This window comes from Melozone crissalis, unplaced genomic scaffold (assembly GCF_028551555.1).
Source record: "Melozone crissalis strain CALT ecotype California unplaced genomic scaffold, PUWL_Pcris_2 ptg000004l_1, whole genome shotgun sequence".
Lineage (NCBI taxonomy): Eukaryota > Metazoa > Chordata > Aves > Passeriformes > Passerellidae > Melozone > Melozone crissalis.
The window spans coordinates 41613899-41628943 of NW_026535782.1; the positions used below are offsets into that span (position 1 = coordinate 41613899).

General features: G+C 44.6%; 1 protein-coding gene across 1 annotated transcript; it reads right to left on the reverse strand.

Annotated features, from left to right (window-relative positions):
- Window positions 1–1385: 1385 nt before the first annotated feature.
- GRAP2 (GRB2 related adaptor protein 2) lies at window positions 1386–14445 on the reverse strand. Its single transcript, XM_054277737.1, has 7 exons — window positions 14353–14445; window positions 11208–11299; window positions 8884–9003; window positions 7001–7169; window positions 5231–5362; window positions 3756–3875; window positions 1386–1565 (listed from the first exon to the last, which is right to left on the reverse strand). Exons 1-7 carry the CDS (start codon window positions 14428–14430, stop codon window positions 1386–1388), a joined length of 891 nt encoding a protein of 296 aa, XP_054133712.1. The 5' UTR covers window positions 14431–14445.
- Window positions 14446–15045: the final 600 nt, after the last annotated feature.

Consider the following 15045-nt stretch of genomic DNA (forward strand, 5'->3'; position numbering starts at 1 on the left):
TGAGTCTGATTTGTGTTTAGAGGTTTTCACTTGCCTATGCCTTCTGTTTCAATAATGATTAATCATCACTTCTCCTTGCTGACTGCTGAGGTCCCACATGGGGTGAAAAATTCAGGCAGCTTGTTTCATATCAACATGCCTGAGCAGTGGTTATGCAGTAGAGTCCCCATCACAGGGTTTGTGAAGGGAACAGGTAATGTGCATTTTCAATAAATTTGTATCACATCTGTGTATTCACTCAGCAGTTATTTGAAAACCTATTAATTTACCTTATTTTATCCAAAAGAAACTGGAATAGAGAATAGACTGTTATATGGCTATAGCTTTATTCTTTGCATACTGTAAAATAACAGCTTAACCTGTTGGATGGGACATTTCTCTGGTAAGCCAGACTTGTGTAAATGGTGACCTTCAGCACAGCAAGTTCTCAGGGAAAGAACTTCTGCCACCAAACCAGACAAAACTCTCCAATCCCTCCCCAGTACAGTTTTACAAAAGGAACCAGTGAGGGATATTCACTGTTATCCAATCCAGTGGATGCTAATTTAGCTGAAGGGTCTGATCTGCTCTAATCAGGCTATCTAGCTGAAATGTAGGTACCTAAGACAGCAGCTGGGAACTGGGTAAGTTGTTAGGGGGTACAGAAAGAAGAGCAGGCCTACGAGAAGAAGCAAAGAAAGCTTCTTGCCCTCCCACCCTTCACCACTTGCATGTTTGTACAAAAGCTTACAGGGTTCCTCCCCTTCATCTGGTATATCCATACAGTCCATACACACAGTGTGAGATGGGTAAGCCAGAAACTATTAAGAAAATAGTTAAACTAGAAGAAAGCCAGAAACTATTAAGGAAAGCCTAGATTGTCTCAACCTCAACCTAAAGCCGTAACTGAAGTTTTAATGTTGTGGCCAAGGATCATTTAATTCACGTGGGTGTCCCTCCTGCCTCTGACAGAAAGGTGGAATGGAGCCTGAAGAGACTATGACTGCTACCAGATCCAAAATGAAGGGACAGGGCTACCTGAATACTGAACCTGAAGTTAACCTGAAGCCTGCTTTCCTGAGGGGCATTTCCACAGAATAAACCTAATTGCAGGAGCTTGTCAATAGTTAAAAGAGGTGACAGGACAGGGAGCACCCAGCAAAGTCTCAATGAACAGTCCAAGATTTTTGCTCCCTCCCTTTTATGACTGGGAAAAAAAGGGGTAAAAAATTTCTTCCTCACAGGGTTCTCTTTCATACCAACATTTCAAAAGATCAATTGCCAATAAATTAAGACAAAACAAAAAGCAATGTATGTCCTGGTGGCAAGGGAAGATGCACTCCTTCTCTGTCCCTGTCACGTCAGAAGAGCAGCTCGAGCAGAGCCCTCTGGGCCACACTGTGCCCTCACAGCAGCACCGGTGTGACGTAGTTGGCAGGGAAGAGCCCCAGCTCCCCACGCAGGCGTCCCTTCCACCAGGAGGGGTTGGAGCTGTCCAGGACCTCCAGGATGTCCCCAGTGCGGAAGCCCAGCTCGTCGTGCTCCAGAGCATCGAAGTCGTACAAGGCACGGACCCACAGCGTTCGCTGGAACGGAGAGGAGAGACAGGCAGGGAACAAGGAGCCAGGACTGGGAAAGATCATCTTTGCCACCCCTCCTAGGACCCAGTAAATACATTCACTAAGCAAGGACAAGCAGCGCTGAATTTTAGACCAACTTGCAATTAAACCAGGAAGTGGCCAAGATGGCAGGAAGGAGGGGCCAATTAACTGGGACACCCGAGGGATGGTGTTTGGTTTCTCAGCAGCCTCAGTGCATTTGTGGGAATTTGCACCATAAGGTGAAAAGTCAGACTGAGAGCAGGTCCTTAGGAAATTGTGCTCTCATGGCTCTGCTGCCTCTGCCCTGTAAGGGCAGCCAGGATAGCCACATCTGAAGCCAGTTATGGGAGCACAGAAGCACTCCTGCCTGAGACCTGCTGGGCTGTAACTATCAGGGAATGGCTCTAGGGAGCTGGCCGGTGCTGGTACAGATATGAAAATGTGTCCTCAGCCAGTTGAGGACTGCACACAGGCAAGCACACAGGCAAGAGTAGAGAACACTGTAAAGAAGATTAAAGAAGGATACTTGTTCTTTCAGGCAATTAAGGGGCATAGGGAAGGGTCTTAAACCTTCTTCAGACTCTCCCCAAGGTCAGGTCCCTGAGATCCAAAGGATTTAGCGTCTGTTTGGGTATACCAGTTTATTTGGAGTGTGCACTGTCATGTGCACTGTGGTTACATTTTTTTCTAAAGGACTTTGCAGTCAATCTCCCACTTTGGCCAGAAATCATATTTTAAAGGAGATAGCTTGGGCTTCTTTCTGGGAAATTGTTGGCATCCACACCACAGGGCATGGATAATTTAGGAGGTATATCTGGCAGGGACAGAGGGATAGATCTGTTTGAAGACACACATATTTTGATAAATCTTCCATTCAGGGCCCTGCTTAGACCTCGCCCCTAGTTATTTGGTTGGACATATAGAACTTCCTATAATTGGATTTGTGGCTTCTACATCACTGATAGGATGTGGCAGGCAAAAGCATGTTGTTATTCATTGCCACAGCCTCTCTGAGAGATAAAAACCACTGTATTTTAAGCTGGATTACAATAAAGACTCGGGGCTTTTGCCAAGAAAAGAGGCATGCCCCTATTTTTTAACATGCTCCAAATAATCTAATCCAATTGGATCTTTTTCACTCATTCTTGAGAAAGGTCTGCTGTCCTTCCCTTCTCTCCTTGGATCTAGGTTCTCTGGTTATGGAGAGAGACATAACCAGACATTGAAGCTGGACTTTTCTTCAAGGAAGAGGAGCATCCTTAGGTCACACTGAGCTGATGGGGAAATATTTGTAGCTGGCAGTGGAGTCACAGGCTGAGGCAGAGACAGACACCACGTTCTGTGTGGGCATTCACACAGTGGGACTTGGCAGAGCAGGGAGTGACTGAAGGTCAAGTGCCAGGTTTGGATCCCATAGGAGAGTGGTCTGGGGTGTCTGCAGGGACACAACTGGATCACACCCACATCCACTGTGCTAAGAGGCTCTGACAGCCAAGGGTGTCGGGTAGGTGAGCACCACTTTGATGGCAAAGGAGGTCTGAGAGATGTGCCAGGCACAGACCTGGGTGATCTCAGGCCTTCTCAGGACTGCAGCAAAAATTAATGGAAGAGACAGTGTGACTACAAGTGCATTGCAAGACAGGAGGAGCACTGTAACATGGTACAGGATCATGAGGCTGCTCTCCACAGAACTTAAAAAATATACTGCACATTTAGCTACTGACATCAGTCACTGCCTGGCTGTGGTGGCAAAGATAATTGAAAGCCCCGTGCATTAATGGACATGAAGTTCTGCTAGAAGATATTATTAGGCTTTCAGAAATGTCTTCTGCTGGACTGGTCTCGTGCTTGATCAAAATCCATGGGTGAGCTTGTGCTCATTCCAGTGTCCCAGATGGGGATTGTTCCTGTTTTGCTGAGCTCATGCCAAGTTCCCTCTTCCACTGAGGCTGCATAAGAGAGCAGTTACCAGAACTATGCTCACATAACACTGTAGTCCAGGAGCAGGTTCAAGTGGCTGGGATAAAGTCATGAGACTCAGAAATGTCTCGTAAGACATGGCCTGGCAGGCAAAATACACAACTTCTCATGCAACCTCCATGTAGGTGACATGGTGCAGACTGCTAAGGGACCCAGTGACTTGGGCAGAGGAGGCCTCCCAGGTGCATCACCTACCGGTGTCTGCTGGTGCAGAGGGTCCGTGTGTCTCCTCTGCATAGCTCCTGCACTTCCTTGGCCATGATCCCTTAGTCTGTGCATCATGTCACTCCTGTCCAGACTCCCACCATATCTTTCCTAGAAAGAAAATAGCAGCAGAAAAGTCATGTTGCTGTGGTTTTGGCTGGAATAGAGTTAATTTTCTTTGTAGCAGCTGGTATAATGCTGTGATTTGGATTCAGTATGTGAATACTGCATACACTAATGTTTCAGTTGTTGCTAAGCAGTGGCTCACTCTAAATCAAGGACTTCTCAGTATCTGGCCAAAGGGATATTCCATAGCCTAGAACATCATACCCAGTATATAAACTGGGGGGAGTTGGCCAGAAGAGGCCAATAACTGGTCAGGGATTGGCATCAGCCAGTGGGTGATGAGCAATTGTACTGTGCATCACTTCTTTTTCTTGAGTTTTATTCCTCTCTCTCTTTTTGTTACTTCCTTTTAAATAAACAGAAAATGATAATAACAACTATTATTACTATTACTGCTACTGCTACTATTTACTCTATTTCAATTATGAATTTGTTCTTATCTCAACTCATGAGTTTTACCTTTCTCTTGATTCTTTCCCTACCTGCAGGAGGAGAAGTGAGTGAGTGGCTGCATGGTTCTTAGTTGCCAGCTGAGATCAAACCATGACACATTCATATTCTGAGATGTATAAACGAGGGGATTTAAGAGTCATTAGTGGGCCAAGAGTCAGGACTGAGCCTGCACATCAATAATTTTAGATGTCTGCTTCCAATAAAGTCCCTGTGCTCCAGTTCTGCAAGTAATGACCCTCATGGAAGAGGTCAGCTTAGACTGCTCTATTTTGCTCTATTTTGGATTTTACTTTTTAGGAATTGAAAGCTGACTCTCAGCTGTGTTTCACAGCTGCTGGGACAAATGGTCAGAGAGGGGCTTTTTTGGTCTCTGAGACTTTTGGAGAAAAAACTAAGGTTGTTCTAACTCACAGATAAAAACCATGCTTGCCAAGGGGACTTCAGGCAATCTGGAGTTATTATGACCCAGTCCTGTCCACTCCTTGCTCTCCCTCTGTCCCATTTGCTGGGGGAACATCAGTTGTGCTGGTGCAGCTGACTGTATCTGAGAACTCATTACTTTACTTTTTCTTGGGCTGCTCCATAGTGTAAAGGACAGCAAGTAGGCCTATAAATCTAGTAGCCAAAATAGCCAAAGAAGAATGAGACAAAATCAAATTCAAAGAAAAGTAGCCATATGACCACACATCTAAGTCATATCAACACAAACTGGCCAAGGCAGATGGAGAGAAGAAGTAGGAAACATCTAGGAAACAAATTCTCTTTTGTGTGCACAGCTGAGAGATGCAGATTTTTGACAAAATGACTGCTCACCCACTACCAAGCAATAAAAGCCAATGTTTCATATGCCTGGGCTTGATGTCCCAGCCCCTTGTTCCTGGCAGTACCTGTTGCTGCTGCAGTATGGGAACAGCATGCTCTACATATCTCTTGGATACAGAAGAATGATCTTCTCCAGCTGCTCCTCCCATGTGGAATCCTTCCCGACCTATCCGTTCCAGGCTCCCACCACGCCTCTCCTGAAGGAAGAAAGATCACAAAAGTGAGGTCAGGCTTTGCTTCCTACCACATCCTTGACTAAAGCTGTGCAATCATTGCACACTGAGCACTACAACTACTACCCACTACTCTAGAGGCTCTTTCAAATAAAAGACCCTACCTATCTGAAAAGAAAAATAAATCAGGAATCCTGTATTTTAGATCTTTGTAGCCACTCTCCATCTGAAATCAGTGTAGTACTGGGAGGTGCTGAGCTGAAAATATGGCTACCGATGTGATGATCAGCACAGGAGCCAAGCTCTTTATTGAAATACTGCCCTTTTTGTCTATTTGTCGCTGAACTGAAATATATTATACATTACAATAGTTTTATCATATGGCTGTAGCATCTAAAAATTTGAATTGTGAACAGAAACCCCACTGTGATGGGTGCTAAACATACTCTGCTGTGCCCATCACCATAATAAATGTACAGAGAGTTTGCCAAAGCAAACTTGAGTTCTGTTCTTTCATTTGCCTGTCTGCATCTTGGAGTAAATGCATCTCTTTCCCTTCCTGCTCACAGTCAGCCCAAACAGGTTGTTATACTGATATACATGCATACAGTCTTTCTTTCCTTCCCCAGACACAGAGATTCATTGCTGTGATCTCTCTCTTACAGATCCCAGAGCCTGTATTTTAATACCTTACTGGTGCATTTTTAAAGCTCTGTATAAGTGGTCTAGAAAGAGACAACAACCCAGGCCCATTCTTCAGACTGAAAATGTATCATCTCTCATTTTGAGCCAGCAAGAATGACCCACACACAGCCTATAAAGCTTTACTGCTGTAGTCAGCAGGCCACATACTTTCTGCCTTGCCTCTACTTGCACATCCTGGTAATTTAATACCAGAATCCGTTTCCCAGTAAAGCAGGACTTTGGTTGCTGCAGTGACCAGGCATGCTCATTCCCAGTACAGGGAGTGCAAGGTGTAGCAGCCTCTGCTATGTCATTTACTTGTTCCCCTGGCACAAAACCAGGCATTCATTGGACTGGGATTTGTCTGCCTTCTCAAACATTGACTATACCTTCCCTGAAGGCACATCTTGTTCCCAGATCTCCTACGTTCTTCTCGGTAGTACTTTCCAGTTCCTAACAGCCAGGTTAACTGCTCCAGGTTCTGCCCTCTGTTCCCCCACATTCCTTTTACTTTGTTTGCTCAGTAGCAGGAGATGGACAATTCTTCTGAGCAGACAAACTTACAGGTGTAGTTGCACTCTGGGTGTATGCAAGGACCCTAAGAAACCAGACTCAAATTCTTCTCAGTCACAACCCACCAGCCAGCTCTGTATCTGCCCTTAGGAAATCTAGGCATTTCAGTAAGGTAAATCCTGCTTCCCTTGGCATCTCAGAATTTCAGTTCTGAGCTATTAGCACAGCTTTAGCAAAGCACCTTTATTCAGATTTGAAGAATCAAAAAATTCTGCTCAATTTTACAACTCTACATACCACTGAATCCCCTACCAATCTGTGTCTCAGGCCCCACCAGTGTAGTTATGTGGCTGGGTTTCCAGGGACACACTGTCCTCCTCCTCACCATGAGACATTCTCATGGCAGGAATTCCTTCCACAGAAAGGTTTCTGACTGAGAAATTCCTAAGGACAGTTTGTGCTTACCTTTTCTTCTTGGCTGTTGTCCCTTAGGAAGATCTGCTTCTGCCTGGAGATGGAAGTTGTCTTGTAGTAGTCCACCAGCTTGTTTAGCGAGTGGAATTTCTCTGTCCACAAGTAATAGCTACCCTTGGAATCCCTCATCACTTTGAAGTGCTGCACATCATCTTCATGCCTGGATCCCAATGGAAAAGAGATCATCAACAGATTGCACTTTTACCTTTTTCTAAAAAGTCTTTTCCAGAAAGGTACCAAGACTTCTTGCTTGGCCAAATCTAGACTTCTGGGAAGTCATGCAGTGGCAGTCCTTGTGCCTACTGGACCCAAATGTGGCTCTGTTTCAAAAGGCTCTTCAATCTGCAAACACACAGTGCCCCAGGGCTGCCCAGTCACAAAGCACTATCAAAACAAAGCACAGGGTTTTAAACCCTCTCTTTTGAAATAAAGGTCACAGGAGCTTCCAGGGTGAAAAAGTGCAGTTGTAGTCTACCCAACAGCCTCTGCAGGTCCTGTTAACATCCAGTCTGCATTGACTATAAGACCTGTATTACACCTTTACACACCATGGGGATCACCACTATATGCAGAAAAAGTCATGTGAAGCCATACACTAAACTTTTAAGATGGTATAAAATCTCATGTAACATCATTACTACAGGTCATTCTCCCTATCCAAAAAGAAAAAAAAAGGAATTTTCTGATGCTGTTACAAGCCAAATTAACAATCTCAACCTTCTGCCCCTTATTCCCCCTGCACCTCCCTTCCCCACACCTCCTGTCTGATGTGTACAATTCCTCTTTGCACCAGATGTGATCTGGCTTTGGTACCCACTTCCTTGCTCTGTGCAACTCCAGGCACTCAAAACACTCTTCTCAGAGGCTACATCTGCACAAATAGACTAAATGGGGACAGGCAGGGACTGAATGCTATCCTTGACTGCTACAGCCCCAAGCTGCTGAAGTGTTAGCATGGCTGTGGTTTAAATGGAAAAGCTCTCCCTTAGATAGTGCTGGGCCACGGTTAGAAAGAACAGGTCAGGAGCTGCTCACAGGGAGCTGCTTGAATACAGCTCTTCTGTTTGGTGGGGTGAAGAGGGTGTAGCCATACAGATCTGACCTCTGCCTCACTGCTTGACTTCAGGGCCAGAGAAAGAGCCTGACTGTACTTGATTTGCTGGTGTTAATTGGTGCAAATGTAACCAGAATGTTTTCCTGCATTCCTCCTGGATACTTTTTGAGCTGCCTGAATCAGCAGGTACATACCACTTGGAAAAGACTAATCATGACTTGTTAATCATGACTCTAATTTAAAACTGGTTATCAACTATTTGACTGAAAATTGGGAAACCAAACATCATTGAAAGGCTCTGTTTAGAAGCAAATGCACTGAAAAGTGCTAGGCTACAGCAAGCCGCTGAAATGTAGCTGGGCTGCAAGCAATGAAAAACCAGTCCTTGTCCAATGGCTGTTTAGTGACCTGTGGGAAAAAAGTTAACAATGTAATAGTAATCTCTTCATAGGTAGTAGCTGGATTCTTGGATTTGGTAACTAGAGCTGTAAGGGAATTAAAACAAATGGAAGACACATGTTAAGCACAATGGGAGACTTTCCCTGTCTCATTCTGCTTTGCTGTAGCTCTTTCAGAGAAGGAGGTCAGCAGGGGATGCAGCTTTGGAATGGGGCATTCACTGTGTCACTTGAAAAGAGGCAGAAACATTTGGGAATCAGATGCCTAATTTGTTCTCATTCACAACACAGCAGCACTACCAGTGACTGGCAGCCTGCAAACTTCTCAAGAGCCTACATCACATTAGGAATTCTTATGAGAGGAGGCTAGGGACACCAATAAACAGGAAAAGAAGCAGGAATATGCTGCTAGAAGCAGATACCTGACAGAGATGGAGAAGTCACCCTGAGAGTTCTGACTGGCTCGGACGATGAAGCAGCCGACTCGTTTGCTCATGAGGAGGTTCTCTGCTTCGTGCCGGGATATCTTCTCATCAAACCAGCTGTCAAGTAGGAAAAATCATGGAGATGTGAATAAGGATGGGAATTAAGGTGAGGAATAAAAAAGTTGAGGGTAGGGAGAACGTGAATAAGCAGGGTGGAGGGAAGAAAACAAAAGGATCAGAGGAGCCCACATGGCTACTCCCAGTGGCCACGTACAGGCTGAGGTACAGGGGTTTGATGGATGCAGACCATTTTCTTTGAGTAGTAAAAGCATGTACATGCAAAGAGAACAATGTAAGCTTTGGTCTGCTAAGAAGCAACACTCAGCTGAAACTGTAATTACAGACACAGTACAATAAGGTGTTAGTCAAAGAAATTTTAAATGAAAAATGTGTATGTATACATATACACACACATAACTCTCAGACATGTACATCAAATTGCTTTTTGGCAAACTGAAAATTACTGGGCTGTGATGGATATATTGCATGGAACGCACATAAATTTTTAGTAGAAGCAAGACATGAAAGTTTTACTAGTAATAAATTGGTTCCTGCAAGAGTTGCAATATCACAAAATCACAGAAACACAGAATACATAAGCACACTTACACAAATCTAGCCAGGCATACCAAACAACAGCATAAGGCACTGGACTAATAATGAGAAAGTCACCATAAATAGTAAAATAATATGATGTCAGTAGGAATTTTTCTGTAGAGAAACACAAAATCATATACATTTGCATATGTCCACTCCATAGCTTATAAGATCTACAATCTGCAGTCTTTGACTTCACCTAATACATGACTGCCTGTATTGCATTAAAATGATGGACTGTTAAGTTCCTAATGTCTGTCATTTCTGCTTTGGAGCTCCCTATTATCATCACAGTTTACCTATGTATCATTAGCAAAGAAAAATCAAATGAGCCTTGATAAACAATCTCAATGATTACTTAATCAGAAAAAAGATGGGCAAAACCAATCCATCAAAAATAGGAGGCAACTTTCTTCCCTACATCTAGTTCTGTCATCTGGGCTGAACTGCTTCAAACTGCAGACCTGACACTTAGAAAAGTGTCAAAGTGGAAATATTTCTTCACAGCTCTTGCACAGAGAAAGCAACATGAGAAAAATGTGTGTGAAAAAAGAAGCTGCCAGTGCTCCTGAGTGATGGCACAGCCCTGTGAAAGAGTGAACAAGAACAACTGACTGGAAGATCTCATCCCCCTGAGGCCCAAAAGTACAAGCCCTTATTTGCACAGCAAACGAATGATGTCCTTCAGCTCAGCCAAGCAGGCTGGCTTATGTCCAAAAAGGCCACTAAGTGCCACCTCCAAAGGGGACAGAGGCACTTATTTGTAACCTCAAAATCCCTGTGCGCTCCCAGTCTGACTGCTCAGGGCAGCAGTGCGTTACAGCCACAAGCACTGGGCTTGGTGCATGCTCTGCTTGCTCACCCCTGAAATGCTGCAGCACTTGTGAAAAAAGAGGACAATGAGAGGTGCTTCTGGGAGCTTTTCTGCTAACTGAAAGGTTGTAAAAATCCCATGCACTGTCATATTTATGGCATAGGGCTGGAGAGCACATTTAACATGCATTCCAACACACATCAGTCCCCTCTGAAAGCGCAGCTCCATCTCCTCAGCGGGAAGAGAGAAATGCAGGTACGCCTGTCCCCTGACAGATCCGTTTGTGTGTGTGTGAGAGCAGGGCGGCACGGCTGGTCTGTGAACTCTGCCGACCACCAGCAGTCACAGCATTGCACTGACCTCTAGTGCACCGACAGAAACTCACAGGCACTTCGGGGGGCAGGAATGCGGCGGCAGGGTGGGAAAAGGGAGTCAGTGTCCTTAAGAGCCGAAGGGGAGGAAATTTTTTTATGATTCGTTTTCAGAAAGATCTCTTGCTCTTCCTTTTGTGCTTAGCCTCCGTCTCTGCTCCCAAGACTTCACATCATGGCTATTCTCCCTCTCTCTAAGGACATCTAAATGCAATTCCTGCCACATCCCAGTGTCCCTCTGCGCAGCAACAAAGGAGTCACTTGGGACTGACAGCGATCATCAGATCCATTTAGCTCCAAAAGAGCAGAGGATGCTTTGGGGTAGAAATACTCTGTGCTGGCAGATCTGTGTGTAGCATTATGGCAATCCCTGCCAGCCCCAAAGTGCAGGATGTTATGCCCAGCACTTCCCCTGTCCTGTCCTCTGTGCTCTCGGTGGAAATGTGCCATGGTGGTGACACCATTTCTGTCACACTTACGGGGGAACACGGAAATCAACGAAGTTCTTAGGAACGTAGCCCTCGTGACTTCTGAGCTCAGCCTTGTACCACTCTTCCTGGGAGCTCAAAATCTGCAATGGAGAAATGGATGGAATAAATGCATCTCCTGAGACAGGCAAAAGCAACCAAGATTCAGGAAGACACCTAGAATGCCTTGTAAGAATAAAATAAAATTGTACGTGTTCTCTGCTCCCCACCCATGGTGCAACAAGGTTAGTGGCTGATGACCACTTCAGAGCAAGCAAGCAATAAAAAAGCCCAGGCAGAATTAGAGAGATGGCTTGTTAACTTTACCCCTTTGTCTGACTGCCTGTCTGTGTACCTCTGATGCCTGTGAAATGGAGAAAATTCAGCTTTGAAAGCCTTAGCAGGGGTTTAATTTATTCTCTGTGCTGCCTTTTGTAGCTGGTACTGTAGCATCTCAGATTCACAAGGGAAGAAGAAAATATCTGTGAAAACTCCTCTGACATATGGGTATGGAGGGATATGCAGCTGTGTCTGTGTGTGTTATGGCTGCACAGATGTTACCATGTGCTCTCACCTGTCATTTCACAAGAGATTCTTTAGTGGGTTAAGTCGCCAGCTGCCCTGAGCTTTGCCAAGGTAGATAAAGAAGGAGGCAAAAAGTGTTTTCAAGACACCATTATACTTAGGAGATTGTAAGATAGCTAGGATAGCTGGAAGTGAGTCCACTTCACTGGAGCAGCTTCAAGTGTGCTGACATTAATGTTAACTGTAATGGTCCTTAGAAGCATCACTGCTGACCAGAAGGGCCCAAATTCATGACAGCCTGGCTGATGGCCCAAGATACAGCCCTAAGCTGGAGGAGAGAGGACAGGAATACAATCACAGTGGGATTTTACTGCAGATGTTGTGGTCTTTGGTGTTCGACATTCCAGCTCCTGGGACAGGACTCTGCTGTATGAAATAGACCACGTTCCTGCTCTTTCTGGTTTTGGAGAGGAACCTAAAAGCATGAGCCATGAGAGTTTTAAAAGGAAAAAGCCAGTGGAAATGACTTAATTTAAAATCTATTGTTAACAGTAATAATACTTACTTCGTGAGCCAGTCTCATGGTTTTGGGAGCCTAAGGCACATTTTAACTGCTTTGTATTGCCAACAGGATGTTACTGTCTCTGGAGCAAATTCTTCATTGCCTTCCCTGCCACGTAGGCAGGGTTCAGAAAAGTTAAGGAATAGAAAGCTGTGGAATTCCCTACTTGTATAGTCACTGCTGTCCTCATGCCTGGGTGCTGGGTTGAGGATCTTTTTTCACTGCTGTGGCCAAACACAGGGGATGATGGCTACTTCCTGCTCATGCCTGGGCCCTGCTCTGTTGGAAGTGAGGTTTCCAGAACGACCCACCAGCTGTTTGCCACTGCAGAGCTGGCAGGTTTCTCTCAGTGTGTCATCCTCTCAGAGAAGGATGTTGGGGGGGGTAAGAGGGTGGATTTCCTCCTGTCACTACTGGTTGAGGGCCTCCTGTTTCCTGTTTTGTAATCTCTACATCAATATACCACCTTATCTCCTTCATATATCGGCAGGTTGTTGCAGGCAGCATGAGGGGGCTCATGATGGGGTAGGAATGTGTGTGTGCCTATGCCAGAACAGAGTTGTTACTCAGGCTGATTTACTGCTACTACGACTTGGTGGCTAAGGTGGTGCTTTGTTTACCCCAATGACATTGAAGCAAGAAGGAGTTTGATTTTTCTGGTAGTGAATTCTCTATGACAACCAATAATAATAAAACTGGAGTGTAGTGTTGACACTTTTTATCAGAGGATTCCAGCATACTTTGAAAGGAAGTTCTGGCTTATAATGATTTTACTAGAAGGGAAACTGAGGAACAGAAGGAAAAGTGACCTGGCCAACACCATCACCCCAGCAGGGACTTGATGGAAGTCTCCTGAGAAAAAAGGCATCAGTAAGGGTCATGTGATAGTAGGGACTGACTGGGGAAGAATAAGAGTGTTTATCTGTGCTGAAGAGACACAGTGATTTCTCTAGAACCTTCTCACAGCTCTTTGGAAAGATTTGGTACTAATGAGTTCTGGATGCTTTCAACTTTGTTAAAGTGCCAAGAATTAAAAGGCCAATAAAATAACAAATGGTGGTGATGGAAAAGGCAAAGCTGAGACTCAATATCTGATTATTAGCTGGAATATCTGTGACTGCACAGAGGAGAAGCAAAGGCTCCTCGCCAAACAGGGCTGCACATCCTATGATTGTACATCATCCCTTTGGACAGTAAAGGAGCTAAGGCCTTAGGGAGGAGTAATACTCAGGCATTTTCAATGGAAACAGAACATCTAGGGCTGAGAAGTGGATACATAATTAGGGTGAAACTTCAAGTGGCTTCATCTGTGGGACTTTGGTAACGTTAACAAGAACTTTCTATCATAACACATACAAATCAACTTTAAAGAGACTTCCAGAAGCTCTGTATTGTAGATGACCAACTCTACTTCTGCCATTGCCCCATTGTGAAATTCCTGCAAGGGTGTATATAATGTTATTAGACCAGGACCTCTTAAACTATTCCACTATGTGTGTAATAGTCTGTCTCGTGGAATTCTCCTCTTCTATTTGCAATTGCCTAAGATCCCTGCAGCATCTAACAATAATTACTAACAGTAAAAAGTTAGATATAAATTCTAGAATGGATGAGAGTTATCTTTTAAACAGTTCAACGGCTGGAAATAAGGAAGACAGAATCCCTCTGGACAGAACTGATCCTGCCTGTGTTTAGTCATAATCAGCATAATGTAGTCACTGTGGATGGTTTACCTGGTTAATGAAAACAGACAGGACCCTCAAAATCTGTCACCAAAGATCTTGATCTGTGCCCCAGCAAAGGTACATACCCTTCCCTGCTGACTACCAGAGGACTGCAGGACAACTAAATCCACAGTTCACGGACGTAAAATCGAGAAAAGTGGACACAGACTCAAGTAACCTGGGAATTGTTGTCCTATTGCAAACCCTATGGGAGAGGAGTATCCTGCATTTGTATCCTAGTTTATAGATGTGCCCCCATCTGTTTGGTCAAGGCAAAGGGAAGCACAAGAAAGAACTGGAAGCAGTCCCAGAAAAGCTGCTTAGTCAAGCTGGGGACTGTACTTACCTTCAACATATCCCCAGCCTGGAAGCTCAACTCGTCCTCTCCAGAAGCAGAGAAATCAAACTTGGCAATGGCTTCCATACTGCGTCTTGGGGGCAGAGCAGAGCTGGAAGAGGTAATATCAGATACTTGTCAGCACCTATGAGCTACTGGGATTGTGGAGCCCAGCCTCTGGAAAGCTGACAGGCAGTGCTGGGATTTGTATGTGGAGAAGCACTCACCACCTATGGGCAGCCATTAGTTACTAGACATGCAAAGACATTAGCAAGTAGAAGAGAGGGCATGGCTGAGCTGTAATTAGCTGAAGTCAGAAGTACAAATAACCAATAGTGGATGCTTATTCCAACAGATCTCTTTCTCTAGAGCAAGCTCATGGGAAAAACATGTACAGACCAACTCTGTCACAGCTCCCAATAAAGCAAGTGACTCTGTCCTGCAATAGAAAAATGCATTTGTCTCCTGCAATGACTTACTCTTTGCCTCAAGAGAGAGTCACATTGCTGACAAAAAAAACAGGGCTGCAATAAATATATATATTTTTTCTTGGACACGGGCCACAATATGGAAGGTTGAAAGAGTCTTTTCTTTGTGATGGTTTAACATGGGTGACCACAACTTTCAGGTAGGAAAACACTGTTTGCAGAAAGGCTGCATTCCCTATTTTGAAGCTGGCAGAGAGTTAGCCTATCTCAGTGT

Coding starts and splice junctions, on each gene's coding strand:
- GRAP2 (XM_054277737.1), bottom strand. CDS start 14,430: ATGGAAGCCATTGCCAAGTTTGATTTCTCTGCTTCTGGAGAGGACGAG. Junction 11,300..14,352: donor AGGCTGGGGATATGTTGAAG/GTAAGTACAGTC, acceptor TCTCCATTGCAG/ATTTTGAGCTCCCAGGAAGA. Junction 9,004..11,207: donor GTTGATTTCCGTGTTCCCCC/GTAAGTGTGACA, acceptor CCTACTTGACAG/CTGGTTTGATGAGAAGATAT.